Source organism: Indicator indicator, chromosome 3 (assembly GCF_027791375.1).
Source record: "Indicator indicator isolate 239-I01 chromosome 3, UM_Iind_1.1, whole genome shotgun sequence".
Taxonomy (NCBI): Eukaryota; Metazoa; Chordata; class Aves; order Piciformes; family Indicatoridae; genus Indicator; species Indicator indicator.
In genome coordinates this window covers 44,700,718-44,727,732 of record NC_072012.1, presented here as the reverse complement: position 1 = coordinate 44,727,732, position 27,015 = coordinate 44,700,718, and the positions used below count along the sequence as shown (strand labels likewise).

The 27,015-nt window shown below is 49.4% G+C and overlaps 2 protein-coding genes across 2 annotated transcripts in view; one reads left to right on the top strand and one right to left on the bottom strand.

The window, feature by feature from the left end:
- Nucleotides 1–579: 579 nt before the first annotated feature.
- Nucleotides 580–6,519, bottom strand: LOC128980977 (guanylyl cyclase-activating protein 1-like). The gene is made up of 4 exons (XM_054399598.1): nt 6,322–6,519; nt 2,796–2,945; nt 1,904–1,994; nt 580–707 (listed from the first exon to the last, which is right to left on the bottom strand). Exons 1-4 carry the CDS (start codon nt 6,517–6,519, stop codon nt 580–582), a joined length of 567 nt encoding a protein of 188 aa, XP_054255573.1.
- A 6,317-nt stretch (nt 6,520–12,836) lies between these two features.
- Nucleotides 12,837–27,015, top strand: part of GOLGB1 (golgin B1) — a 32,109-nt gene continuing 17,930 nt past the window's right edge. Inside the window, exons 1-10 of the mRNA XM_054399992.1 lie at nt 12,837–12,932; nt 14,194–14,346; nt 16,124–16,276; nt 18,644–18,796; nt 19,083–19,205; nt 20,643–20,756; nt 22,737–23,148; nt 24,494–24,582; nt 25,119–25,215; nt 26,781–26,854. Coding sequence (XP_054255967.1) covers nt 12,837–12,932; nt 14,194–14,346; nt 16,124–16,276; nt 18,644–18,796; nt 19,083–19,205; nt 20,643–20,756; nt 22,737–23,148; nt 24,494–24,582; nt 25,119–25,215; nt 26,781–26,854 — 1,464 coding nt within the window. The remainder of the gene's footprint in view (nt 12,933–14,193; nt 14,347–16,123; nt 16,277–18,643; nt 18,797–19,082; nt 19,206–20,642; nt 20,757–22,736; nt 23,149–24,493; nt 24,583–25,118; nt 25,216–26,780; nt 26,855–27,015) is intronic.

Below are 27,015 nucleotides of genomic sequence, written 5' to 3'. Positions count from 1 at the left end.
GAAGAGATTTGTCACTCTCAGACTGATTTTTCCTTTAGCTCTTAAGATCTTATGAATCATGCTGCTTCTGCAGAGAGAATTAGCTCCAAGCACATCTAAACATGGTGGTGTTGATGAGCTAACAGCTTGCTGAGCACAGTGGAAGTGACATTCTTCTGATGGTTTTTCTACACTGGCAATAGTTTGTAAATCTTCTTTTGCACACCTCAGAAATCACCCCTACTCCATCACTCAGTTCTGCCAGTGCTCATCACGTTGCTTTTAGTCCATTGCAAAGTGACAAAGAATAAGGAGAAGAAAATTTGTGCCCTGAAAGTTTGCCCTTTAAATTTCAGGCAATCAAGTAAAATGCTGCCAACTCAGATCCAGTTTGTCAGAAGCTGTCTTTCAAGTATGTGGCTGAGCTTGAAAGTTTGTTCTCAGAGACACAAATGCAGCTGTGTCTTACTGTCCCTACTTCCATGTTCATGTTGATGGAAATACTGTTTGGTTTCAAAAGTGCTTGTCTCTGCTTCCTGCTGAAGGTCTGGGCACCCTTCTGTCTGTCTGTTGGCACAGCATCTTCTCTCCCAGCTCCATTTACACACTGTGCCGACGGTTGTTGATCATGGTCACGATGTGCTGCAGGTCCAAACTTTTCATCATCACTTCCATGAACTCCTCATCTTCCTTTGCTCCCTCCACAAATTCCTCCAGGGAGAGTTCACCTGTGTCAGAGACAGAGGGAAGGCATCAGAATTGTGCCAGTCCATACTGGAACAGGAAAAGAAGGGCAGTTGTCTAGAGACAACTTGCTCTAAGTGATCTGCTCTAAAGCACCAAGAGGCCTCAGGAAATCTTTTCTAAGCCTACAAGAAACTTCATGGAATCATGGAATATGTTTGGTTGGAAGAGAACTCCAAGCTCATCCAGTCCAACCCTTGACCCAGCACTGAAGGGTCAACACTAAACCATGGCCCTTAGCACCAGGTCCACCACTGCTTAAACACCCCCAGAGATGGTGACTCCAGTACTGCCCTGGGCAGACCATTCCAATGTTTGAGAACCCTTTCAGTGAAGAAATATTTCCTAGCATCCAGCCTGAACTTCCCCTGGCACAGCTTGGAACCATTTCCTCTGGTCCTGTCACTTGCTGCTAAGGAGAAGAGCCTGCCCCCTCCTCATTCCAACCTCCCTTCAGGGAGTTGTAGAAAGCAATGAGGTCTCCCTTCAGCCTTCTCTGCTGCAGACTGAACGCCCCCAGCTCCCTTAGCCCTCCTCATAGCCCAGGTGCTCCAGGCCCTTCTCCAGCCTCATTGCCCTTCTCTGGACATGCTCCAGCCCCTCGATATCTTTCATGTAGGAAGGGGCCCAGAACTGAACACAACACTTGAGGTGTGGCCTCAGCAGTGCTGAGCACAGGGGGATGATCACTGACCCCTATTCCCAAACTCATGTGGACAGAACACAGATGAGGCTTGCTACAGGCAGCAAATAATAGAATCATAGAATGGTCTGGGTTGGAAGGGACCTCCAAAGGCCGTCCATTCCAACACCCCTGCAGTCAGCAGGGACATCCTCTACTAGAGCAGGTTGCCCAGAGCCCTCTTGAGCCTCATCTTGAATATGTCCAGGGATGGGGCCTCAACTACCTCCCTGGGCAACCTGTTCCACCACCCTCATGTTAAAGAACTTGTTCCTAACATCCAAATCATAGAATGGTCAGGCTATGAAGGGCCCTCTGGAGATCATCCTGCTCATACTGAGTATAGATGATGCAAGGAGAAAAAGGCCTTAGCAAAATCCTTGGAAAATCCATTCCTACATATAACCAGCAACTAGGAAATGAAGAGGCATCAAGTGAAAGACATGGATGTCTCTGTAGCAAAGAAGCCACTTGAGGTTGCTGACAAAGGAATCTTACCATCTCCATTGACATCAATTTTGTTGAAGACTCTGTTGGTGAACTCTTCTGCACTAGTTTCATGGTCACCACCATTAATGGCTCGGATAGCCTACAAGAAAAAAGCAAGAATAGGAAACTCCCAAAAGGAAAAGCAGCCTGTCAGCATACAGTCAGAAGAAGACAGTCATGCCTCGTACCTTCCCCATGCAAATGAACCAGCACCCCAGGTAAACACAGCAGAAACCATCAGGCTTTATGGATGGGCACTGAATGGTGCAAAGGGAGCATGGAGTGAGCAGTGGAAGCCTGAGGATCACCCTCAATCTGCTTAGGTGGAGCTGAAGCAGTGCAGAAACAACAGAATCAGGATCCACCTCATTGCTCCACTTTCTCTTACCCCATGGCCCACCAAGCCAAATAAAACTGGTCAGAGACACCAGGAAATTCCTTTGGCACAGGCTGGGATCATTTATTTCTATCCTTGCTTTCCCTGTTTCTGGGTTTTATCCCGCTTCCTGTGTGTCCTGCTTCTCCCTAAACCTGACTGGAAAGTTGAAGCATTATTCCCTGTTGTTTACTGCACTTCATCATACTCATAACCAGAGAGTCACAGAATGGTCCCACCAGGGCAGAGTAGAAGCTCATGGGTGGAGGAGAGAAGGACAGAGAGGGATCACTCAGCAGTTCTGATCACGGGCAGAACAGATACGACATGGGGAAAAACAGCTTTCTGGAGTTAGCTACGCTGTCGCATACTGTGGTGGTCAGGAAGACTCTGTCAAGTCTCCTTGCTAGCCTATGAGATTGTGGGGAATTCTGCTGTTAAACAAAGCCTCATCCATGACCACCCATGACTTGTGTGTTGGGATTTGCCTTTAAGGAAGAGGGAAAGACCCCTGGAAAGTCCCACCTTAATGATGTTGAGCAGTTCATGTCGATCGATGCAGCCATTGCCGTCTACATCGTAGAGCTTAAAGTACCACCGCAGCTTCTGCTCCATCTTGCCACGCAGAACTAGGCTGAGGGCAGCCACATATTCCATGAAGTCAATATATCCATCCTGTGGGAAAATCAAAGTGTGACAGCAGCTCACTCAGGCAGTAGTGGATGGAAGGAGGACCATGAGCCAGCAATGTGCTCTTGTGGTGTTACAGTGTGAGAGCTGAAATCCCCCTCCCACACTGACAAAAACCAGGCTAGCTCATTCTGGAAGCAAATGAAAGCTGTGTTTACAGGTAAAACTACAATCTATGATGAAATGCAATGAATATGTACAAATAGACACTATTCACAACATTTACAAATAGGTACAATCAACAGAAAAACACAACAAAGCCCCTCTGGCCCCTAGAAGGGGCCCTGCTTCTTTTTCTTCCCCCTCCAACCCCCCACCTCCCCATCCCCCCCCCCAAGCAGGCGAAAGGGAAGAAAATCCAAGAAGCAGAGAGAGGTTTGTTAAACTTAGCTTGTCAAGGTCAGTGTGCGGGTGTGCTATCTTCAGCCAGAGAAGAGAAGAAGCAGGCAGACTGAGAGAAGACAGACTGCGAGACTGCCCGACTGCCCGACCATGTTTTTAGTAGTGATTCTTAAACATTTCTCTCTCTCCAGTGGAAGTGTTTAGAATAATCATTATTTTTCTTTCTTATACCCAATAGTGAGTTATTTACATTCTTTCACTTTCTCTGCTCGAACTTTATGAGAGGAAAAATTAAAGACAGTCTTAAAACCATCACATGTGGCCAAGGAGGCCAATGCCATTCTGGGGTGGACTAGAAGGGCTGTGGTTAGTAAGTTGAGAGAGGTTCTCCTCCCCCTCTATTCTGCCCTGCTGAGGACACATCTGGAATATTGTGTCCAGTTCTGGGCCCCTCAGTTCAAGAAGGACCTCAGAGAACTGCTTGAAAGCATCCACCACAGAGCCACAAAGATGCTGAGGGCACTGCAACATCTCCCTATGAGGACAGGCTGAGGGAGCTGGGGCTCTTTAGCTTGGAGCAGAGGAGCCTGAGGGGTGACCTCATTCCTGTTGATAAAGATGTGCAGGGCAGTGTTGGAAGGAGAGAGCCAGGCTCTGCTCAGGGATGTCCAATGACAGGACAAGGGGCAGTGGGGGCAAGATGGAGCAGAGGAGGCTCCACAGGAACAGAAAGGAAAAACTTTTTCATTGTGAGGGTTCCAAAGCCCTGGAGCAGGCTGCCCAGAGAGGTTGTGGAGTCTCCTTCTCTGGAGACCCACCTGGATGTGTTCCTGTGTGACCTGCCCTGGCAGGGGGGTTGGACTGGGTGATCTGTCCAGGTCCCTTCCAACCCCTAACATTCTGTGGTTCTTTGTCTGTGAATCAAGGAGGAACTAGTCCCAGAGATATGTGAAACAGGTGGGAAATCCCAGGGGTGGTTTTGATGAAGGAAAACTAGGGTCTGAGCAAAGCACATTGGCTTGGACAACATGAGAGAGGGCAGAAGGTGCTAAGGAATGCTGAGGAATATTCTGTAACTGTTAAGTGTAAGAGAGGAGTAGCCAGGCCCCATGAGGGCAGCTGAAGTCTTGTGCTGGATGTAATGACTAGAAATAAATGTGAAACTCAAAAATATTCTTTCTCATCCTAAAATTCTCTGTGCCCAGGATGATGAGAGCAATGAGAAGCAGTTTTATATACTAAAGCCAAACATTTACAGCTCTTGCACAAGCCTTTCCCTTTAGCTCTGTGATTTCTTGGAATATTTAAGGACTTCAAAACGTGTTCAGGGATGGTGTACATCTCAAAGTTCTCCTGAGAGCACCAGGTGATGCAGTAAACAATGTTTTAAGGACACTCTCAAATTTGGTCATATGAAGAGAAAAAGTAATCTTCTAAACAAAGCCAGAGTGATCTCAAGTGGAGGGGAGTAGTGGAGATGGACCTACAGCAGTTAATCTGAGCCTGTTAATAGTTGGTTACTTAATCTAAGCTCCTTTTGTAAACAAGGACAAGAAACAAGAGCACACAGAGGAAAAGCCACCCTGTAGTAATGTAGAGATTGATGATGGATGGAACCATCTGTCCTCTGGACCTTCAGGTTCTGAGAACTCTGCTGAGGGTAGAGAGGATCCATTTTCAGTAGAGTTGCCTTCCTTCCTCTCCTTTAGAAGTGGTTAGCACAGAACCACAGAATGTTAGGGGTTGGAAAGGACCTGGAAAGATCATCCAGTCCAACCCCCCTGCCAGAGCAGGATCACCCAGGACAGGTCACAAAGGAACACATCCAGGTGGGTTTGAAATGTCTCCAGAGAAGGAGATTCCACAACCTCTCTGGGCAGCCTGCTCCAGGACTCTGGCACCCTTACAATGAAAAGGTTTTCCCTTCTGTTCCTGTGTAACCTCCTCTGCTCCATCTTGCCCCCATTGCCCCTTGTCCTGTCATTGGACATCCCTGAGCAGAGCCTGGCTCCCCTGCCCTTCACATCTTTATCAACAGGAATGAGGTCAGCCCTCAGGCTCCTCTTCTCCAAGCTATAGAGCCCCAGCTCCCTCAGCCTGTCCTCAGCAGGGAGATGTTCCACTGCCTTCAGCAGCTTTGTGGCTCAGCGCTGGACTCTCTCAAGCTGTAAAGGAGCCAACTGCCTCTTACACATCTTTATTTACATCCAGCCCAGAAGGGCACCTGACTTTATTTAAATACCTCAACAAATGAAAGTTTCTTTTCTTTATTATTTTCTGTGGAATTTGTTGAAATAATTATTCAGAGTCTTTGGCAGAGATGGAGACTTTATTTGTTCTTTGTTTTTAACTACTTCAAATTTTATTTAGTGTTAACAAGGACAGGCTGAGGAAGCTGGGGTTGTTCAGCCTGGAGTAGAGAAGGTTCCAGGGAGACCTAAGAGAGTAAGAATGAGAATCAGGAAGAAGAAGAATAAAAATAGGAAAGAAGAAGAAAAATTAATAGTAAGAAGAAGAAGAAGAAAGAAGAAGAAGAAGAAGAAGAAGAAGAAGAAGAAGAAGAAGAAGAAGAAGAAGAAGAAGAAGAAGAAGAAGAAGAAGAAGAAGAAGAAGAAGAAGAAGAAAGAAGCAGAATAGAATAATAAGAATAAGAAAAGGAATAAGAATAGGAATGAGAAGAACAAGAATAGGAATAAGAATAGGAATGAAATCTCTTTTCACTTGTAATTTGCTAGTCAAGCAAGGTAAGGCAATTGATACAAAATCAGGAATCCTCAAGATTCAAAGGTGACCTAGAAGAAGATAATTAGACAACACGTTTTTATTCCCTATGCTTACACTGGCTGTGCCATTCCCTAGGCACAACTTGCCCCTTGCATTTAGCTGCTTGACGTTAGTGTCCCTCCCAGCAGCTTTCCATGTAAATGTTTGTAAGAGAAAACCCAAAGACTCTAAAAATGCAGGAGCTGGTTGACTTTAAGCAGTAAGAGGCAGCTGACTTCCTCGCTGGGGAACTCACCTTGTTCATATCAAAGGTACGGAACATCTGCTCGATGTACTCATTGGCTTCTGGATCCAGCCCTCGGAGACCAAAGAACTGTTTAAATTCATGCTCTGTCAGCTGGCCAGAAGGACACTCCTTCATGAACTTTTTGTACCAGTGGTGGATCTCCACGGCCTGCAGATCATCCACCGTGGAGCTGCTGTTGTTCCCCATGCGTACGCAGCGTCGGTGGAACAGCCCTCTCCCGCCTGCTGCTCTCACGGCACTGCCCACCTGCTCTGGTCCACGGTTGACACAAGTGGCAGTTCAAGGGAGGGATCTGACTTCCCACAAGCCAATTAGCAATGTCAATCTGCTTAGGGGCCAACTTACAAACCTGAAAGTTTCAGTGATGCAAACTGTCTTCTTAGAGTGGAAGAGGTGCGGGGGTGGGGGGGGGCAAGATAAGCAACTAAATCACTGCTATTTTGGAAGCCAAAGCAGAAAGGGTGAGGAGGTTAATCAGGAGCTATTTTGGTTTGCTCCCCTACCCTGTTTTTAATGTTGACATAATTTGACATCAAAACAAAAGGAAGAAAGCTAGGAGATGTGGGATGTGAGGTGAACTACAGATCTGCTCCTCTGACTGGATGTGAGAGGCTGTTTGCTTGACCGGAAATGTTGGATGGCTTGGTGTCTAGCACCAGAAAATGTTGCAGAAGCAGCCCATCATAAATGTTAGGCTACCTGGGAGAAAGCATGGATGCATCTTGTGTGGCCTGCCCTAGGTGCTTTGGCAGAGGGGTTGGACTCGGTGGTCTCTGGAAGACCCCACCATCCCCTAACATTATGTGATTCTCAGATTCATTCCAGACACACGTAAGGGCACAAAGGAATGGGAAGTGAGGGAGCCCAAATAACGCCCTGCCTAAGCCCAGAATCACCACAGAACTCCAGTTAACCCACAAAAAGCCCATCTGCACAAACAGGAAGGACAGAATCACAGAAAACATCCAGTTGGAAGAGACCTCCAAGATCATCCAGTCCAACCTTCAGCCCAGCACTGAAGGGTCAGCACTAAACCATGGCCCTAAGCACCAGCTCCCTGTGCTGCTTGAACACATCCAGAGATGGTGGCTCCACCACTGCCCTGGGCAGTCCATTCCAATATTTGAGAACCCTTTCAGTGAAGAAATATTGTCACATATCCAGCCTGAACCCCCATTGGCACAGCTCAGAACCATTTCCTCTGGTCCTGTCACTTGACACCACTTGACTTCAGGTAGTTGTAGAGAGCAATGAGGTCTCCCCTCAGCCTCCTCTTCTCCAGACTGCACACCCCCAGCTCCCTCAGATGCTCCTCATAGCCCAGGTGCTCCAGGCTCTTCTCCAGCCTCCTTGCCCTTCTCTGGACATGCTCCAGCCTCTCAATGTCCTTCCTGTAGTGAGGGGCCCAGAACTGAACACAACACTCGAGGTGTGGCCTCAGCAGTGCTGAGCACAGGGGGATGATCACCTCCCTGTCCCTGCTGGCCACAGTGTTTCTGACCCAAGCTAGGATGTCATTGGCGTTCTTGGCCACCTGGGCACTGCTGACTCCTAATCAGTCAACTATCAACCAGTTCCCCAAAGGTCCCTCTCCAAATTTCAGCTTTCCAACCACACATCCCCAAGTCTGTAGCTTATCATGAGGTTGTTGTGACCCAGGTGCAGGACCTGGCACTTGGCCTTGTTACACGTCATACAATTAGCCATGGCCCATTGGCCCAGCAGATTTAGGTTGGACATTGCCTCGGCTCGGACAGGGCTTTGAGCCAGCAGCTCCAGCGGCAGCCTCGCTCCGCTCTTTCCCCCAAAACGTTCTCCAAACCTGCGGACCGCACTGACAGCTCGCGGGCCAAGGCCCGCCCCCCGCGCACCTCAGGCTGCCTCAGGGAGCCTGCTCTGATTGTTTGCAGTCTTGTTGCTGGGCAGGTCCCCGAGCATTGCTCAGGATTGGTCGCTTTGTGCCATGTTGCAGGGTGGCCGAGGGGCCTGCTTCGCTGTAATTCGCTGGTTAACGCGTCTATCTTCACTTCTCTGTAGCTGATGGGCTGTTTTCCAGCTGGGAGGCGGGCCGCACGAAGGCGGAAGCTGCCACGGCGTGTTCCGGTGCTGAGCTGGCCGAGGGTGGGAGTGGTTCTGTGGCGGCGGAGCCGGCGTTGGGGCTGGCGGTTGTGGATCGGCGGCAGGTTAGCGTCCCCTCTCCGCTTCTCGGGCTTGTCTTAATGCTTTGCGCGGGCTACGGGCTGCGCGCCGGAGACACTGCTTCCCAGCCCCTTCGGAGCGGCCCCGCCGCCCTCCGGGGCCCGGGGAAGCGGGGGGCGTTCGCTGCTTCTTGGGGTGCAGGCCGGTGAGGAACAGGGGCGGGCAGGGCCATCCTCTCTCTCTTTCGGGCTCCGTGGTCCGGCGCGGCTCTTGTCACGCCGGTGCCTGCGCTGTGGCCGTGCCGTCTTGCGCCGGCGATCTGACCGCGGTGCCCAGATGTGTTGCGGCGGCCCAACAGCGAAGCTTGTCCGGGAAAGGTTTCAGCCCCCGGAGGCTTTGAAGTCAGCTAAGTTATCATGGGTCTGTAAATCTGTGTTAGCGGCCGGGCAGCCATGCATCCCTGCAGAGACATCGGCGCTGGCTTCTGTTTCCCTTGTTGGAAGGTTTCTGCTAATTTCTGAGGCCTGGGACTGCTGCTGACAACGGTGGTCAAGATCTGCTGCTCTCCTTTAGTCCTTGTCCCTTTCAGATCCCCTCTACACAGCTGGAGAGATTTAGTCCAGGGCATGTGTACAGCAACACTTTCTGTACCTGTTTGCCTTCAAAAGAAGGGAAAAGCAAAGAATTAATTTATGTATAATACATTTTTACTAGAATAAATCAGAGGGAAACCACTGTCCAGTCTTTTTTTTTTTCTATGGCTGATAACTGGAGATAAAAGTGCAGGGATTTGTGCACTGCTTATTACTTGTCTGCAGACTGCCCTATGACTAGTAATGAATTTAGACTGTTTGAGTCAGTAAGGGAAGCACATTTCAGAACGAAGGAGCCTCTTCTAGACTAGTGCTGGTAGTCCCAGTGTTCGAAGTAAAATCTCATGAGCAAAAGTTCTTTATTCATGGAAATGCTGAGCAAAACATCTTCATCTGTAGTCAGAACACAAACTCTCCTGGCTCACACTATGGACACAGTGCAGGTCTTTCGCTGCTACAAGAATGGAAATCCATGGTAAAGTCAGTCTGACTCTGGAAGAGCAACAATCTTGTGCTGTTTGCCTTGTTTGGGTGACGCAGTGGAACACAGACTAATCTCTGTCCTTCAGTATTTGTCTGCTGTGTGGTGCTTTCCTGCTCAAAAGTAAATATGACCTGCAAGCACCAGGATATTCCAGCCACAAGTCCTTGAGGCTAGTGCATAAAGCAGCTGCCTCTTCATGTAGGGACTGGTGGATTTGGGACAGTATGTAAGGCTATGTTATGCTTGTTCCTGGATTTATTCTCAGGGAGGGTTCAAAGAAGACTGAGCTAGGGTTTGGTTTTGGTTTTGTTTGTTTTTTTTTTTTTTTTTCCCAGTGGTATCCACTGACAGGATGAGAGTCACAAAGCACAAAGTGGAACACAAGAACATCAGGAAGTGCTTTTTGTTACTGCGTGAGTTACTGACCTCTGGAACAGGTTATGCAGCCTCCATCCCCGAAGATACTCAGAAGCTGTCTGGACGTGGTCCTGGGCAGCTGGCCCTGTTTGAGCAGGGAGGTTGGATCAGATGACCTCCTGAGGTTTCTTCTAACCTCATCCATTCAGTGATAAGATCTTCCCTGAGCCTTCTCATTGTCCTTCATTGAATTTGCTTCAACAGGCTCTCACTTTTTGTTTTGAGGAGACCAGACCTGGACACAGCACTCACTAGTGGCCTCACTAGTGCTGAGTAGAGGAAGGATTCCCTTCCTCCTGGATCACTCCCAACAGCCCAGGATGCTGTTGGTCTTAGCCATGAGGGTGCAATGATGGCTTGTGGTCAGCTTGTTGTTCACCATGATCCCCAGATCTTCCTCTGCTTTCCAGTTGCCTGCCTCCAGCATATACTGGTGTGTGGGGTTGTAACTCCCCCAGCTGCAGGAGTTTGCATTTCCTGTCCTTGAACTTCCTGAGGTGCCAGCTGGTCCATTTCCCCAGGGTCCCTCTGGATAGTAAGACACCTCCTTGTGAGCTATCAGCCATTCCCTCCAGTTCTGTCAGCTGCAGAGTGGCTGAGGGTGTGCCCTGCAGTGATGCCGAGCATGCCAGCTAGCTGCTCTGCCCTTCTGGGTGTGCCTTCTGCATACTTGTGCACAATCCTAGCTTGATCCCCTTCCACCTGAGTTGTCTTTGCTCCAGACTCTCCCTCAGGTGTTGGTGGACTGGAATTTCTGAAGCCTGTTCTCACCATTAAAAGCTGAGGGAAAGAAGGCAGTGAGTCCTTCCTGCCTTTTCTGCAACCCCTGCCATGTTTAGCAGTGGGCACATGTTCTCCCTGGCTTTCCCTGGATGCCACAGGATAGGAAAGACACTGAGGTCCTGGAGCATGTCCACAGATGAGCTGATAAGGGGTTTGGATGGCATGGCACACAAAAAGCATGGAGAAGCTGGAGTTGTTTAGTCTGAAAAAGAGAAGGCTGAGGGGAGATCTTATTGCTCTCCACTGCTACCTGAAAGGAAGTTAGAGTGAGGCTGGGGTTGGTCTCTTCTGCCAAGTAACCAGCAACAGGATGAGAGGAAATGGGTTTGAGTTGTGCCAGGGGAGGTTTAAGCTGGACATGAGGAAAAACTTCTTGAGTGAGAGGTTGGTGAGGGGTTGGAACAGGCTGCCCAGGGAGGTGGTGGCGTTGCCATCCCTGCGATGTGGTGCTTCAGGAGATGGTTTAGTGGTCATGGTAGCTGGGTTATGCTTGGACTCGATGACCTTAAAGGTGTTTTCCAACCTTCATGGTTCTATGATCATGGTAGAATCACTTTCCATGCCCCTTCACATCCCTTGTCGTGCTCAGCTTACCTGAGAAAATAGTTTGCAAGTGAGTTCAGAAGATGTGAATCTCCTCCAGGACTTGAGTTGAAGTTGTAAAAGTCCATACTTGTGCAGAGAGGCCTTGGTGTATGTTTGCATTGTGACAAGGCCAGCAGTGAGCCAGGCCCTGCAGGGCACATTAGCTGGGGTTCAGTAGCAGGGTGATGTAGCCAGCCTGGACAAAGGCCAGGGAATCTTTTCTCACCTGTTCCATCTACACATGCTTGAAATGGTGCTGTCTGTAGCATGCAGAGATATGCTCAGCCCCATGCATATTTATGGTTACAGTGGATGTCTGCAGATGCAGATGGTTTGAAATAAGAGAAGAGCAGATTTAGATTGCATGTTAGGAACAAGATTTTCAGCATGAGGGTGGTGCAACACTGCAACAGGTTGCCCAGGGAAGTAGTTGTGGCCCCATCCTTGGAGATATTCAAGGGGAGGCTCGACAAGGCTCTGAGAAGCCTGAAGTAGTGGAGGATGTCCCTGCTGACTGCAAGGGGGTTGGACTGGATGACCTTTGGAGGTCCTTTCCAACCCAAACCATTCTGTGATTCTAATGAAGCAGAGGTTATAGCTCTCTGAATGGCTCTTTTCTGTTAGCAGCTGAGCAAACAGCTGATGTTGACAGAAGAAATTTCTCTCTATTATTCTTGTATTCCATGCCCCAGTCTCACCTGGGAGCAGCTGGGAAGCAGGCAAAGTGTAAACACTGTTTGTATTCATGCAGAATTAAGACATTGCTGGCTCTCTGTATCCTTCTTGAGTAGTTTCATCCTCTAGAATTCTTTGCAGGAGACTCTGAGTCCTGGCTTCTTAACTTCACATCTTTTTTTTTGCTTCACCAACTGCTCGTTCAGCTTTTGATTCTGTAGGCTGAAGAGCTTAAGCTCATGCAATACAGCACAGGAAACCAAGGCACATCTCTGCAGGACTAGGAGAATTCCAGCTTCCCAAACAGGGAAGACTTTTCACTCTTGATGCTTGTTGCAGATGAGTGGCTGTAATAATCCTCAAGTGTAGTGTGTAGGATGAGGAACAAGTTTATTTCTTAACTGTTGGATAAATTATTTTCCTCTTTATTTTTATTTTTCCCTCCATCAAGAATCCTGCTTCATGCAACCTGTCAATACCCAAGAGAGAAAGAATGCCTTGAAGGACCCATTTGTGACTGCTCTGCCTGGAAACCCTCTTCACTACTGAAGAAGCAGACCTCTGAGGTACTCAGTGCATAAAAGAGGTTGATGTTCACCTGCTCTTTTGCTGCTAAAGTGCTTTGTGACATCTCCTTCCAAATCAAGTGGTTAAATGGTGTTAGAGCTCCAGAAAAGCAAGGTGCTTGCTCTTTGTTGTCATCATTTCCACACCTGAAGTGACAATCTATGAGCAAAGGCTGGAGAGCATCATGAAGGGGTCTTTATTGTCAGCAGGTTTGACTCTGTAGCTCTGCTTGCCTCTTGTTGTCTTGTTCCAGGCTGAAGATGCTGAGCCGTCTGTCAGGGTTAGCAAGCACTGTGTTACAGGAGCTGTCAGGGGAGGATGGAGATGGAGATGCAGCTGCTGAGTCCTCTCTTGTTGTGAGTACAGCATGGTCTAAGGACTTTTAGATCTCACGAAGAGCTGCCTTGGAGGGTGTGAATTGTTTCATTGCAGTGAGAACTGCATCCTGCTGTTTCAGTGCTGAGCACTAGGCTAAGCTGCCATTCCACTTGGAATGTTCCTGAACTCCTAAGTCTGTGGGGCACACCATCATAGAATGGTTTGATTTGAAGTGACCTCCAGAGCTCATCAAGGCCAAACCCCCCTGCAGTCAGCAGGGACATGGGGATTGGACGTGGCACTTGGTGACATGGTTTAGTAGTCCTGAGGTCTTGGGTGACAGGTTGGACTTTGATGATCCTTGAGGTCTTTTCCAACCTTATTGATTCTGTGATTCTGTGACATCCTCCACTACAGCAGGCTGCTCAGAGACTTGTCCAGCCTGACCTTGGATATCTCCAAGGATGGGGCCTCAACTATCTCCCTGGACAACCTGCTGCAGTATTCTATAGTAAAGAACCTGTTCCTAACTTCCCATCTAAATCTGCTCTTCTCTCATTTCAAACCACTGCCCCTTGTCCTGTCACTGCAGGCCTTTGCAAACAGTTCCTCTGCAGCCTTCTTGGAGCCCCCTTCAGGTACTGGCAGGCTGCTCTTAGGTGTTCCTGGAGCCTTCTCTTCTCCAGGCTGAACACCCCCAGCTCCCTCAGCCTGTCCTCATAGCAGAAGTCCTCCGTCCCCCTGATCATCTTCATGGTCTTCCTCTGAACCTGCTCCATCAGGTCCATGTCCTTCCTGTGTTGAGGGCTCCAGACCTCCAGGTGAGGTCTCACCAGAGCAGAGCAAAGTGGCAGAATCACCTCTTCAGTTTCTCTGTCTCAAGGTGATCCTAGAAAACAAACCAGAATTAGGGTCAAGAAGGACTTTTTAAGAGCACTCATGATGGTGTGAAGCAGAAAAGGGAGCTCTGCATGACTGAGGGACAGAAGAAGGCTTGAGCTGTACGTTGCCCAGTAGAGACAGTAGATAGAGTGTGAGTGATGGGGTCTCTCCAGTGCCACTCATTTCAGATTTGCTGATGATGTGTTCAGCAAAACTGCTCTTTTTTTTTTGTGTCCTGGGTGTCTTGAGCTTTCCTTCTGCTTTTATCTGATTGTTTCTAGCTCTATAGGCTGCGTAAAATGCTTGCAAGGAAGAAAGTGCAGCAGCTAGGACTGGAGGGGGAGATGTCATTTAGCTGCTGTGCTGCAGTCTGTCCAGACTTTGTTTTCTCCAGAGTGTTTTGCTTCACTGTTCCAGGTCCAACCCTTAGAGCCAGGAGCTGAAAGCATGGAGGAAGCACCTGAGGAGCTGCTGGAGCGCCTTGCCCGGACAGAAAAACTCGTTGTGCAGCTGAAGGATTTGATCAGGGAGAAGGATGCTCTGCTCCAGCAAAAAGAAACTGCTCTAAAGGTACCTTTGCTTGCAGTGGGAACCTGGCAGTGAGAGTCAAATCCTCCTTCAGCTTTGTCTGCAAGCCAGTCTGGTTTCTTTGGAACATTGGAGACACCTGCACTGCTGAGTGTAGCCATTTCAGGAAATGAGTGGAATCCACTGAGCAGGATACAGGATCCACGAGAGGGGTGGGAGAGGGGAGCCATGAGAAGTGTTGGATAGAGGATCCATGAGAGATGTAGGATGGAGGATCCATGAGAAGCGTAGGGTGGAGGGGTGTAGGGTAGAGGATCCATGAGGGGTATAAGATGGAGGATCCGGGAGGGGTGTGGGATAGGGGATCGACAAGGGGTGTGGGATGGGGGATCCACGAGAGGTGTAGGATGGAGGATCCATGAGGGGTGGGGGATAGGGGATCCAGGAGGGGTGTGGGACAGGGGATCGATGAGGGGTATGGGATGGAGGATCCAGGAGAGGTGTAGGGTAGAGGATCCACAAGGGGTATAGGATGGAGGATCCAGGAGGGGTGTGTGATAGGGGATCCACAAGGGGTGTGGGGTGAAGGATCCAGGAGGGGTGTAGGATGGAGCATCCAGGAGGGGTGTGGGATAGGGGATCCAGGAGGGGTGTGGGATAGGGGATCCAGGAGGGGCGTGGGATAGGGGATCCACAAGGGGCGTAGGATGGAGGATCCACGAGGGGCGTAGGATGGAGGATCCACGAGGGGTGTGGGATAGGGGATCCACGAGGGGTGTGGGGTGGAGGATCCACAAGGGGTGTGGGATGGAGGATCCACGAGGGGTGTGGGACAGGGGATCCACAAGGGGTATGGAATAGGGAAGCCACAAGAGGGGTGGGAGGGGGGAGCCACGAGAGCAGTAAGATAACTTCTGCTCACTTTGTTCAGGGCTGGTTCCTCCTGGAGCAGCTAATCTGCGTCCAAGTTTTGCAGCATTTTGCCTCAGAGCTCCCCAAGGCCCATGCAGACTCATGGTGGCTCTGGTAAATGCTGGTGTCTCGTGTGAGGTTTTTCTTTCCCCCCTTCAGAGTGTTTGGGACAGAGTAAGGCTGTGTTGTGCTCACCCAACAGCCCTCTGGTTTGGTGGCATGTCACCAAAGCCACATGGTGCATGACCTGAGAGCAAGTGGAGTTACTGGGGATACTGGTGAGGGCCTGCATATAGTAGAGAAAGTCAAGATGCCTTTGTGCTGAGTGCTAGAAGTCCCTTGGGTGATCTGTCCTCTGAGGAAGGAGTCCTAGAGCAGGTGGTCTCTCCTTTGCTGTTTATAGTGTTGCAGAACAAATCTGGTTCCTGTTACTGGAGTTACAGAATCAACCAGGCTGGAAGTGACCTCCAAGATCATCAAGTCCAACCAATCACCCAGCCCTAACTGATCAACTAGACCATGGCACTAAGTGCTAGCCCTGGGAGGAGAGGCTGAGGGAGCTGGGGGTGTTTAGCCTGGAGAAGAGGAGACTCAGGGGAGACCTCATTGCTCTCTACATCTACCTGAAGGGAGGTTGTAGCCAGGTGGGGGTTGGTCTCTTCTCCCAGGCAACCAGCACCAGAACAAGAGGACACAGTCTCAAGCTGTGCCAGGGGAAGTTTAGGCTTGACCTTAGAAAGAAGTTCTTCCCAGAAAGAGAGATTGGCCATGGGAATGTGCTGCCCAGGGAGGGGGTAGGGTCAGAGCCAGGCTGGGACTGCAGACTGGTGTACCTTGTCCAAGTGGTGCTCTCAGGGTGACACACTGGAAGTTGAAGTGCAGCCAGTTTGTGTCCTTCTCTTTCCAGGAGGAGAAAGAGGCTGCAGATGCTAAGCTGATGAAGCTCAAGCTTCAGGCCAAAGCCAAGCTGGCCTCTCTGAACAAGCGGATCGAGGAGCTGACAGAGAAAGGATCTCCACTGCCTGCACAGACCTCATCAGGAGAGCAAGCGTGTCTCAAGGTTGGGAGAACACAGCTTCTTACAGCCTCTTCATGGTGGGGGCTTCAGGGCAAGGCTGTGAATAGAGATCTGATTGGTATCATCACTTCCTGGGCTTTTAACAGGGCGCCTCATTTTCAGGAGAATAGAAACATCAGTTTAGATCACAGAATGGTTTGGGTTGGAAGGGACTTCCAAAGCTCATCCAGTCCAACTTCCCTGCAGTCAGCAGGGCATCCTTCACTAGAGCAGGTTGTCCAGAGCCTTGTCAAGCCTCACCTTGAGGCTTTAAAGCTGGAAGTGGGGAGATTCAGGCTGGATGTGAGGAAGAAGTTCTTCCCCATGGAAGTGGTGAGAGCCTGGAACGGGTTGTCCATGGAGGTGGTTGAGGCCCCATCCCTGGAGGTGTTTGAGGCCAGACTGGATGAGGCTCTGGCCAGCCTGATGTAGTGTGAGGTGTCCCTGCCCATGGCAGGGGAGTTGGAACTGGATGATCCTTGAGGTCCCTTCCAACCCTGACTGATTCTATGATTCTATGATCTCCAGGGATGGAGCCTCAGCTGCCTCCCTGGGCAACCTGCTGCAGTGTTCCACCAGCCTCATGCTAAAGAACTTGTTCCTCACATCCAATCTAAATCTGCTCTTCTCTCATTTCAAACCATTGCCCCTCATCCTGTCACTGCAGGCCTTTGCAAACAGTCCTTCTGCAGCCCTCTTCAGCTACTGACAGGCTGCTCTTAGGTCTCCCCAAAGCCTTCTCTTCTCCAGGCTGAACACCCCCAGCTCCCTCAGCCTGTCCTCATAGCAGAGCTGCTTCATCCTCCTGATCATTTCCATGGCCCTCCTCAGACCTGCTCCATCAGGTCCATGTCCTTCCTGTGTTGAGGGCTCAGAGCTGGACAGAGCACTGCAGGGGAGGTCTCCCCAGAGCAGAGAGGCAGAGTCCCCTCTCTTCATCTCTGGCCATGCTGCTTTTGCTGCAGTCCAGGCTGCCATTGGCCTTCTGGGCTGCAAGTGCAGACTGCTGGCTCATGTCCAGCTTCTCATCCACCAGCACCCCCAAATCATTTTCCTCAGGGCTCCTCTCAATCTCATTATTCTCCCAGCCTGGACTGACAACAACTGAGGCTCCTCTTAAACTTTCCCACTGGTTAAACACCAGCTCTGTTCAGTCTTTACGTTTTGGAGGACCATGATATTTGAAATCTTGGGCTCTGGGACCTTTGTGTCTCTGCTGCTGTCCTTGGTTCTCTGTGTAGTGGCCAGCATGCCAAGACGTGATCAGAAGCTCTTCCAAATCCCACTGCAAATATCAATCCTGAAGGCTAATCCCAAGTAAGCAAACTAATCCACCCATGTTTCCCCCCCTGAGCAGCTGCTTTGTCCCAGCCTCATAAATTATGTCTAGCCCTGGCTTTTTAAAGCTTCCTTCACTTCTGCTTCTTTCTTTTCCCTGTTCCACTTCTAAGCTTAAGAACAATTTAAGCTTTCCTCATCTTGTCTGGTCTCCCTTCTTCCAAAGACTCTGGAAGTGAAACATCTTTTAAGGAACAGCTTTTTTTTTATTATTGTTACTGAACCCATTTAAGGCTTAAAAACCTTCATAAATTTTTGTGGATGGGGTTAAAGGAGACACAAACTCTGCAGATTCCAGAAGCTAATTGGTCATCTTTGGTGCAATGGTAAAGGAAAGAGGGGCATCTTGTCTATATTCAGTCCAAAATCCCCAGCACTAACTGCTTGAAGCAGCTGGGAGTGCTGAGATGATAACAGAAGGATGTTTGTCTTTCTTCTCAGTGTCAGTGTTGGTATGCTTGACCTAAGACCTGAGGTGCACAGATGAGGTGTTTAGAAAATTGTTTGCCATACAGATGGGCTTTGAGAGACAAAAAAAGAGAGCAGGTGTAGTGGAAGGGACCTACTCCAACCTCCCCACCATGGGCAGGGACACCTCTCCAGTAGACTCAGCTGCTCAAGGCTCCAGAAAGGAGGCAACCACAACTTCCCTGGGCAGCCTGTTCCAGAGTCTCACCACACTCATACTGAAGAACTTCTTCCTAAGCTCCAGTCTAATCCTGCTCTCCCTCAGCTTCAAACCATTCCCCCTTGTCCTATCTCTGGATACCCTGATGAAAAGTCCCTCTGCAGCCTTCCTGTAGGGTCCCTTCAGGGATGGGAAGGCAGCTCTAAGGTCCCCCTGGAATCTTCTCTTCTCCAGGCTGAACACCCCCAGCTCCCTCAGCCTATCCTCATAGCAGAGGTGCTCCCCACCCTTGAATGATCTTTGTGGCCTCCTCTGCACTCTCTCCAAGAGCTTAATCAGTATTAGTGACCAGTTTACTTTCTTCTGTCTCTTTTCTTCCCGCTTCTTTGCTCTTGCAGTGTCAGAACAACCAAACTACAAGTGAAGGACATGGAGAGGAAGCTGAAGCACTAAAAGAGCAGCTGAAGGAGAGGGAAGAGACTGTTCAGGATCTGAGAGAACAATTGTCTGTAGCCAAAAGGAATCTGGAAGATGCTGAAATGAAATATGCAACACAGGTACAGAAAACCTTTTCTATTCACCAGTCTGTGTGGCTTTGTTCCTTGCCAAATCACCCAGGCACATCCATTTCCCTGCCCTTTGGTTCTTCCTCTGAGCATTCCCTAAGTCTTTTGCAATCACAAAATGCTCTTCAGCCTTCTCAGAGAGTCAGGATTTGGGTTCTTTAATGCCTGCCATTGGGCTGCATCTTGTACAATTAAGAACCCAAGAGTTTTATGACAAGCCTGCATGCCTGTCCCACTCACAACCTTGGGGTTATTCATCTGTAGCTTCTATTTTCAGCTGAACTCCCTGCAGGAAGTGATTCAGGAGAAGGAAGCTTTCCTGGAAGAGCAGGCTCACCACCACCAAGCTGAGCTGCTCAAGATAGCAGCCCAGTCAGATCTGGAAGTGGAGATGCAGCAGGTATATTTGATATCATAACCTTGTTATGGGAGGTGAAAGGAAATGAGCTTTTAACAGTCTGAAGACCCCCTGGGAGAGAAGTACTCATCAAAGCAGCTCAGAGGGGGTGAGAAGAAGTGGGATTTGATTGTTAGGGCTTTTTGGGGCTGATAGCTTGGACTTCCAGAGTCCTAACTTCAGCCTGCTGATTTGTTACCAGCAGACAACAAATTCCATCCCTTGAAGTAAGGATTCCATTCAGAAGGATCCTGACAGGCTTGAGAAGTGAGCCAGAGCCAACTGCATGAGGTTTAACATAGCAAAGTGCAAGGTCATGCAGCTGCATCAGGCCAGCCCCAGGCACAAATCCAGGCTGGGTGCAGTGTGGGTTAAGAGCAGCTCAGAAGAAGGAGACTTGGGGGTGTTGGTTGATGAAAAGCTCCCCATGAGCCAGCAGTGCCCTCATGCAGTCCAGCAGGCAGCTGTGTGCTGGGCTGCAGCCAGAGGAGTGTGGCCAGCAGGGCAAGAGAGGGGATTCTGCCCCTTGACTCTGCTCTGCCTCCAGTTCCTGCATCCAATCCTGCCTCTGGTTCTGGTGTCCCCCTCATAAGAAGGACATAGAGCTGTGGGAGTGAGTCCAGAGGAGGCCACAAAGATGATCCAAGTGCTGGAGCACCTCTGCTGTGAGGATAGGCAGAGGGAGCTGGGGTTGTTCAGCCTGGAGAAGAGAAGATTCCAGGTGGATCTTAGAGTTGCCTTCCAGTACCTGAAGGGGTCCTACAGGAAGGCTGCAGAGGAACTTTTCATCAGGGTGTCTAGAGACAGGACAAGGGGGAATGGTTTGAAGCTAAGGGAGAGCAGGATTAGACTGGAGCTGAGGAAGAAGTTTTCAGTGCAAGGGTGGTGAGGCTCTGGAACAGGCTGCCCAAGGAGGCTGTGGTTGCCTCCTGCCTGGGAGTGTTGAAGGCCAGGTTGGATGAGCCCTAGAGCAACAGAGTCTAGTAGATAGGTGTCCCTGCCCAAGGTGGTGAGGTTGAAGCAGATGTTCTCTGAGGTCCCTTCCAACCTGAGCCATTCTATGAAAATAAAGAACAGATTAAAAGAGTTACTAAATTATTGTGGCCCAGTTCCCTGTTTGTGAACCAATGTTGAGCTCTTCACCAGGGCTCTGGAATAAGTGTCAACGACAATCATAAAACGGGCTGGGTTGGAAGGGACCTCCAAAGGTCATCCAGTCTAACCCCCTGCAGTCAGCAGGGACATCCCCAACTAGATCAGGATGCTCAGAGCCTTGTCCAGCCTGATTTTGAAGAGCTCCAGGGATGGGGCCTCAACCCTATCAGGGCATCAAAGTACCTGGGTTATCAAAACTGGGTGTATGGATGGAACCAGGAGCTGTAGCTTCTTGGGTCCAGCTCCCAGATGCTGGTGTAGGACCTCTCTCTGTCTCTCTCTCAGAACCTGCGCACGCTTCAGAGGAAGCTGGAGGAGCAGGAGGCAGCTCTGCTGGGACGAACTCAGGTGGTGGAGTTGCTGCAGCAGGAACTGCACACAGCTGAACAACAGAACAAGGTGACTTTGCATGCTCTGTCATCCTGCTTTGGCCAGTGGGGGTGGATTCAATTAATTCTAGAGGTCCCTTTCAACACCTAACACTCTTCTGTGATTTGCAAGTTCTGGATGGGGCCTTTCACAGAATCACAGAAACATTCAGGTTGGAGAAGACCTTCAGCATCACCAAGTCCAACCCAGAACCCTACTCTACAAGGTTCACCCCTAAACCATATCCTCTAGCACCATCCAAACCACCTTTAAACACATCCAGGGTTGGTGACTCAATCACCTGCCTGGGCAGCCCATTCCAATGCCTGAATTAAAAATGTTTCCTAATGTCCAGTCTAAATCTACCCAATCACACCTTGAGGCCATTCCCTCTTGTTCTATCACGGATGACCTGTGAGAAGATCCCTCAGTCATTCCTCATCAGATTTATTCTCCAGGCCCTTTCCCAGCTTCGTTGCCTCTGTCAGTAGTTCAGAAGTTACCAGATCAGTTTGTTTATCTCACCAGGTTTCCAGCATGAAATCAGCTGGAGGGCTCCCTCAAGTTGAGTTGTAGAGCTCCAAGAATGTTCCTTGATTGTCTTAAATATGTGGTCAGTGTTGGCCAGCTGTCTTAAAGCAGCAGGCACTGTGTGGAGCACTCTTCTACATCCACTTTTCTATTTCAGCTTTTTTGACCCCCTCCCCTTTCACATCCACACTTTTGTTCTGTCTTTAATCTGTACTCTGCAATTATTGAGCTCCCCCTCTTTTGTTGTAGCCCTTCCTCCCCTTCTTGGGAAGCTTTCCACAAGAGAATTTGTGGTCACTCTTCCATTGTTTCTTTCCTCTGTATCCCCCTGCTCTACACCAAGACTTTTATTTTCCCTACCAAACCTAAGAGTTGGTGTTTCTCCCACCATTGCTTTCTTTCTGGCCCTGCCTCTCTAACAAACCAAGGTTGTGCCCATGCTGCTTTCATTCTTTCTTCTATGTTTGAAAAGGATTTAATGGCAGGTGAAAAACAGAGTTCAAATCATAGAATGGTTTGGGTTGGAAAGACTCTCCAAAGCTCATCCAGTCCAATCGCCCTGCGTTCAGCAGGGACATCCTCCACTAGAGCAGGCTGCTCAGAGCCTTGTCAAGCCTGACCTTGAAGATCTCCAGGGATGGGGCCTCAACTACCTCCCTGGGCAACCTGTTGCAGTGTTCCACCACCTTATGCTAAAGAACTTGTTCCTCACATCCAATCTAAATCTGCTCTTCTCTCATTTCAAACCATGCCCCTCATCCTGTCACTGCAGGCCTTTGGAAACTGTCCCTCTGCAGCCTTCTTGGAGCCCTTTTAGCTACTGGAAGGCTGCTCTTAGGTGTTCCTGGAGCCTTCTCTTCTCCAGGCTGAACACCCCCAGCTCCCTCAGCCTGTTCTTGTAGCAGAGCTGCTTCATCTCTCTGATCATTTTCATGGCCCTCCTCTGGACCTGCTCCATCAGGTCCATGTCCTTCCTGTGTTGAGGTCTCCAGAGCTGGACACAGCACTGCAGGTGAGGTCTGCCCAGAGCAGAGTGGCAGAATCTCCTCTCTCCATCTCTGGCCATGCTGCTTTTGCTGCACCCCAGGCTGCCATTTGTCTTCTGGGCTGCAAGTGCAGACTGCTGGCTCCTGTCCAGCTTCTCATGCACCACAATTCCCAAGTCCTTTTCTTCAGGACTGCTTTCTATCACCTCTTCCCCCAGCCTGCATTGATAGTGAGGATTGTTCCAACCCAGGAGCAGGACTCTGCTTGGTCTTGTTGAACCTCATGAAGTTCACCTGTGCCCACCTCTCCAGCTTGTGAAAGTCTGTCTGGATGATATCCCACCTCTCTAGCATATTGACAGCACCACTCAGCTTGGTGTCCTCTGCACCCTTGCTGATTGTGCCCTCGATCCTGCTGCCTATCTCATTGATAAAACCATGGTAGCGCATTGAACTGGTTGAGAGTTCAATTCATTTCCATATCCTTTTGCAGACGCTTCTAGATCAGTGCCAGAAGATGGAAGTGGATCTAAGCTCCCTGAGGGATGTGCTAGATGCAGAGAGACAACAGTCTCAGGCTCTCAGAGAGAAGATGGAGCTGGAGCTGGCTGAGAGAAAGCTGTCCTCCCATCGCTTGCAGGAGGAGGTGCAGGGCCTCACAGAACAGCTGCAAGAGGCAAGAAGAGCACAAACTGAATTAGAAGTGAAGTATAAAGCCCTGGTGCAGGAACAAAGGCTGGAGGTGGAAGAGAAGAACCTGCAGATCAGTTGTCTTCAAGTGGCTGAGCAAGAGCTGCAGTCTGGCCGTGCTGCCCTTGCAGCTGAGAATGATCAGCTGAAGCAGGAGGTGGGACGGCTGTTGGCACTGTCTGCCCAACACAGCCCTGCAGGTCAGGAACCACAGGGTGAGCAAGCAGAGCAGCTGGCTGGAGCACGTTCTCAGGAGCCTGAGGGGATCATTGGGTTGCCTTCTGTTTGGATTTGGTTTTCCAAGAGCTGACAAGAAAGTTTGTTAGAACAGCTCCTAACTGCATAGGAACGTAGGAGTGGTGGTGCTGTATCAAACTCAAGGTCTCCAGTGCAGTCTTATCTTGCTCTTTGGCAGTGACCAAGGCCAGCTGCAAGAGGAGGAGCATGTGTGAGAGTAGGGCAGCATGTGGGGTGCTTACCTTGTGTACTGTCCCATCCTATCCTGTTTTGATTTCTTGAGCCATATGTGAGGTTTTTAATTTTAATAATGTGTAGACTTTTTTTCCTATTAACTTAAAATCATAGAATAGTTTGGATTGGAAGGGACCTCCAAAGGTCATCCAGTCCAAACTCCCTGCAGTCAACAGGGACATCCTCTACTAGAGCAGGTTGTTCACAGCCTTGTTGAGCTTCACCTTGAAGATCTCCAGGGATGGGGCCTCAACAACCTCTCTGGGCAACCTGTTGCAGTGTTCCACCACCCTCATGCTAAAGAACTTGTTCCTATCATCCAATCTAAATCTGCTCTTCTCTCATTTCAAACCATTGTCCCTCATCCTGTCACTGCAGGCCTTTGCAAACAGTCCCTCTGCAGCCTTCTTGGAGCCCCCTTCAGGTACTGGAAGGCTGCTCTTAGGTCTGCCTGGAGCCTTTTCTTCTCCAGGCTGAACACCCCCAGCTCCCTCAGCCTGTTCTTGTAGCAGAGCTGCTTCATCTCTCTGATCATTTTCATGGCCCTCCTCTGGACCTGCTCCATCAGGTCCGTGCCCTTCCTGTGTTGAGGGCTCCAGAGCTGGATGCAGCACTGCAGGTGAGGCGTTCCCAGAGCAGAGGCAGAATCTCCTCTCTCCATCTCTGGCCACACTGCTTTTGCTGTAGCCCAGGCTGCCGTTGGCCTCTGGCCTGCAAGCTCACACTGCTGGCTCATGTCCAGCTTCTCATCCACCAGCACCCCAAGTCCTTTTCTGCAGGGCTGCTCTCAGCTTCATCCTCCCCCATGTGCCACATCCTTCTGAGGCTGAGGTTCTAAACCAAGGAAACTCAGCCACCATTTCTCTCTACAGCAATCCGTTACAACTGATAACATTGTTCTTCCTTCAAGCTATAATTTCAAATTGATTTTATTCCAGCTTCTTTTTGGCTCAGAATTGAAGCAGTGATTGAGAGAGAAGCACCTCATAGACTGTTGTGAAAATGTGTAAAGTTTGGTATAGTTCAGAAGCAAAAAATAAAAGGCAAGATCACACCTGAACTCTTTATTTTTTTCCTTTTCTCCACTAGATGAACTTGTAGAGAAATCTGAAGAATTTGTCTGCCATCAGAATGAGCTGAAATCCCACTCAGTGCAGGTCTCTGATCTGAAGACACAGGTAGGGTTTTCATATGAATCTCCTGAACCTTTTTCCTATGTTGAGGAACTGAAACTGAATGAAAAGTTTGGACTTTCTCTTCTGTGATTTGTAGATTGATCACAGAATGGTTTAGCTTGGAAGGCACCTTAAAGCTCATCTAGTTCCCATCCCCCTGCCATGGGCATGGCCACTAGCCCAGGTTGCTCAAGGCCTCATCCAGCCTGGCCTTGAACACCTCCAGGGAGGAGGCATCCACAACCTTCCTGGACAACCTGTTCCAGTGTCTCACCACCCTCACTGTCAAGAATTTCTTCCTAATCTCCAGCCTCCATCTGCCCTCCTTGAGCTTCAGTCTATTCCCTCTCATCGTATCACCAGCAGCCCTTGTAAAAGTCCCTTCCCTCAGCTGGGGCAGGTTGTGGAAGCCTGGGAAGAAATAGGAATCAATAAGAGTGACATAAAAGTGGCCAACTGATGAACTGAAAGAATCAAGGCTAATGTGGATATAAACTGTACTGAAATGTCTTTCTCCCTTCCATCCTATGTTTAAACAGGCTGAACCAACTTCACAGGACAAAAGAACAGATCAGGAAGATGGGCATGGGGCTTTACCCCTACCCAGAGAAAACTTGGAAAGACAGGAGCCTGAAGGTGATGTTGATTTTGTTACCTGTTTTAATAGTCTCCAGCTATTTAACCCTTATGCTTCCCTATTTTTAGATAATGAACTTGTCAGTGGTTACTGCTTCCTTATGCTTTTCTTGCTCAGACCTTAAAAAACAACACAGAGTTCTTCCCAGTGGGTAAAGTAGAATTCAGAACTGAAGGCAAAAGGAACTCCTTGAATCTTGGGTGATGAATACCTCTCTGCATCAGAGCAGAGGGGCAGAATCCCCTCCCTGTCCTGCTTCTCTCCCTGCTTTGGATGCAGCCCAGCACACAGCTGCCTGCTGGGCTGCCAGGGAGCACTGTTGGCTCGTGGGGAGTTTGTCAGCAGCTGACACCCCCAAGTCCTTCTTCTCCAGACTGCTCTGGAGCCACTCCTCACCCAGCCTGGATTTGTGCTTTGGAGTGCCCTGACCCATTCTGCACTTGGCCTTGTTGAACTGCATGAGGTTGGCTTGGGCCCCCCTCTGCAGCCTGTCCAAGTCCCTCTGGATGGATCCCTTCCTTCCAGCCTGTCAACTGCCCCACACAGCTTGGTGTCATCTGCAAACTTGATGAGTGTGCCTCTGTCCCACTGGAGCACTGCATCCATGGATGCAGGGGGATGATTAGAGGACTTCAGCATCTCCCCTATGAAGAGAGACTGAGAGGCCTGGGGCTGTTCAGTCTTGAAGAGAAGAATGAAAGGGGATTTGATCAATGTGTATAAATATCTGAGGGGTGGGTGTCAAGTGGAGGGGGCCAGGCTCTTTTTGGGTGGTTCACAGTCATAAAGAACAACAGGTTCAAACTTGAACATAGAAGATTTCACCTCAACATGAGGAGAAACTTCTTTCCAGTGAGGGTGACAGAGCACTGGAACAGGCTGCCCAGGGGGGTTGTGGAATCTCCTTCTCTGGAGACTTTCCAATCCCACCTGGACGCATTCCTGTGTGGACTACCCTAAGTGATCCTGCTCTGGCAGGGGGGTTGGACTTGATCTCTGGAAATCCCTTCCAACCTCCAATATACTGTGATACTGTGATCCAGTTCTGGTGCCCCCAGCATAAGAGGTCCAGAGGAGACCACAGAGGTGGTTTGAGGGCTGGAGAACCTCCTGTATGGGGACAGGCTGGGAGAGTTGGTGTTGTTCAGCCTGGAGAAGAGAAGGCTCCAGGGAGACCTTAAAGCAGCCTGCCAGTACCTGAAGGAGGTACAAGAAAGCTGGGAAGGGACTTTTTACAAGGGCTTGTAGTGATAGGATGAGAGGGAATGGATTGATGCTTGAGGGAAGCAGATTAAGACTGGAGGATTAGGAAGAAATTTATTACAGTTTGAAATGAGAGAAGAGCAGATTTAGATTGGATGTTAGGGACAAGATCTTTAGCATGAGAGTGGTGGAACACTGCAACAGGTTGCCCAGGCAGTCATGGATGCCCACTCCCAGGAGGTTGAATGAGGCTTTGAGCAACCTTTGAGCAACCAAGCTAAACCATTCTATGAATCAGAGGCCTGCTGCTCTCTAATCAGTTTTAATTCTCTAAGCAGTTCTTTGTGCTTGCATGTTTCAGAAATACCACTCTCGGAATTCCTTCTCCAGGAGCTTCATCAGGAAGCTGTGATGGGCACGGAAAATGCAAAGCAGGTAATGATTAAGCAACTGAAATCAGCTAAAACTCAACTAGGTCAAGGACTGGCCTTAAAATAGCTAAGCTGTTATGGCCTTTTTTGAACAATCCTCTTTGGCAGGTTATTATTAACTGGATTATCGATGGGAGACAGAAATAGCTTCCAAATACTGCTTGT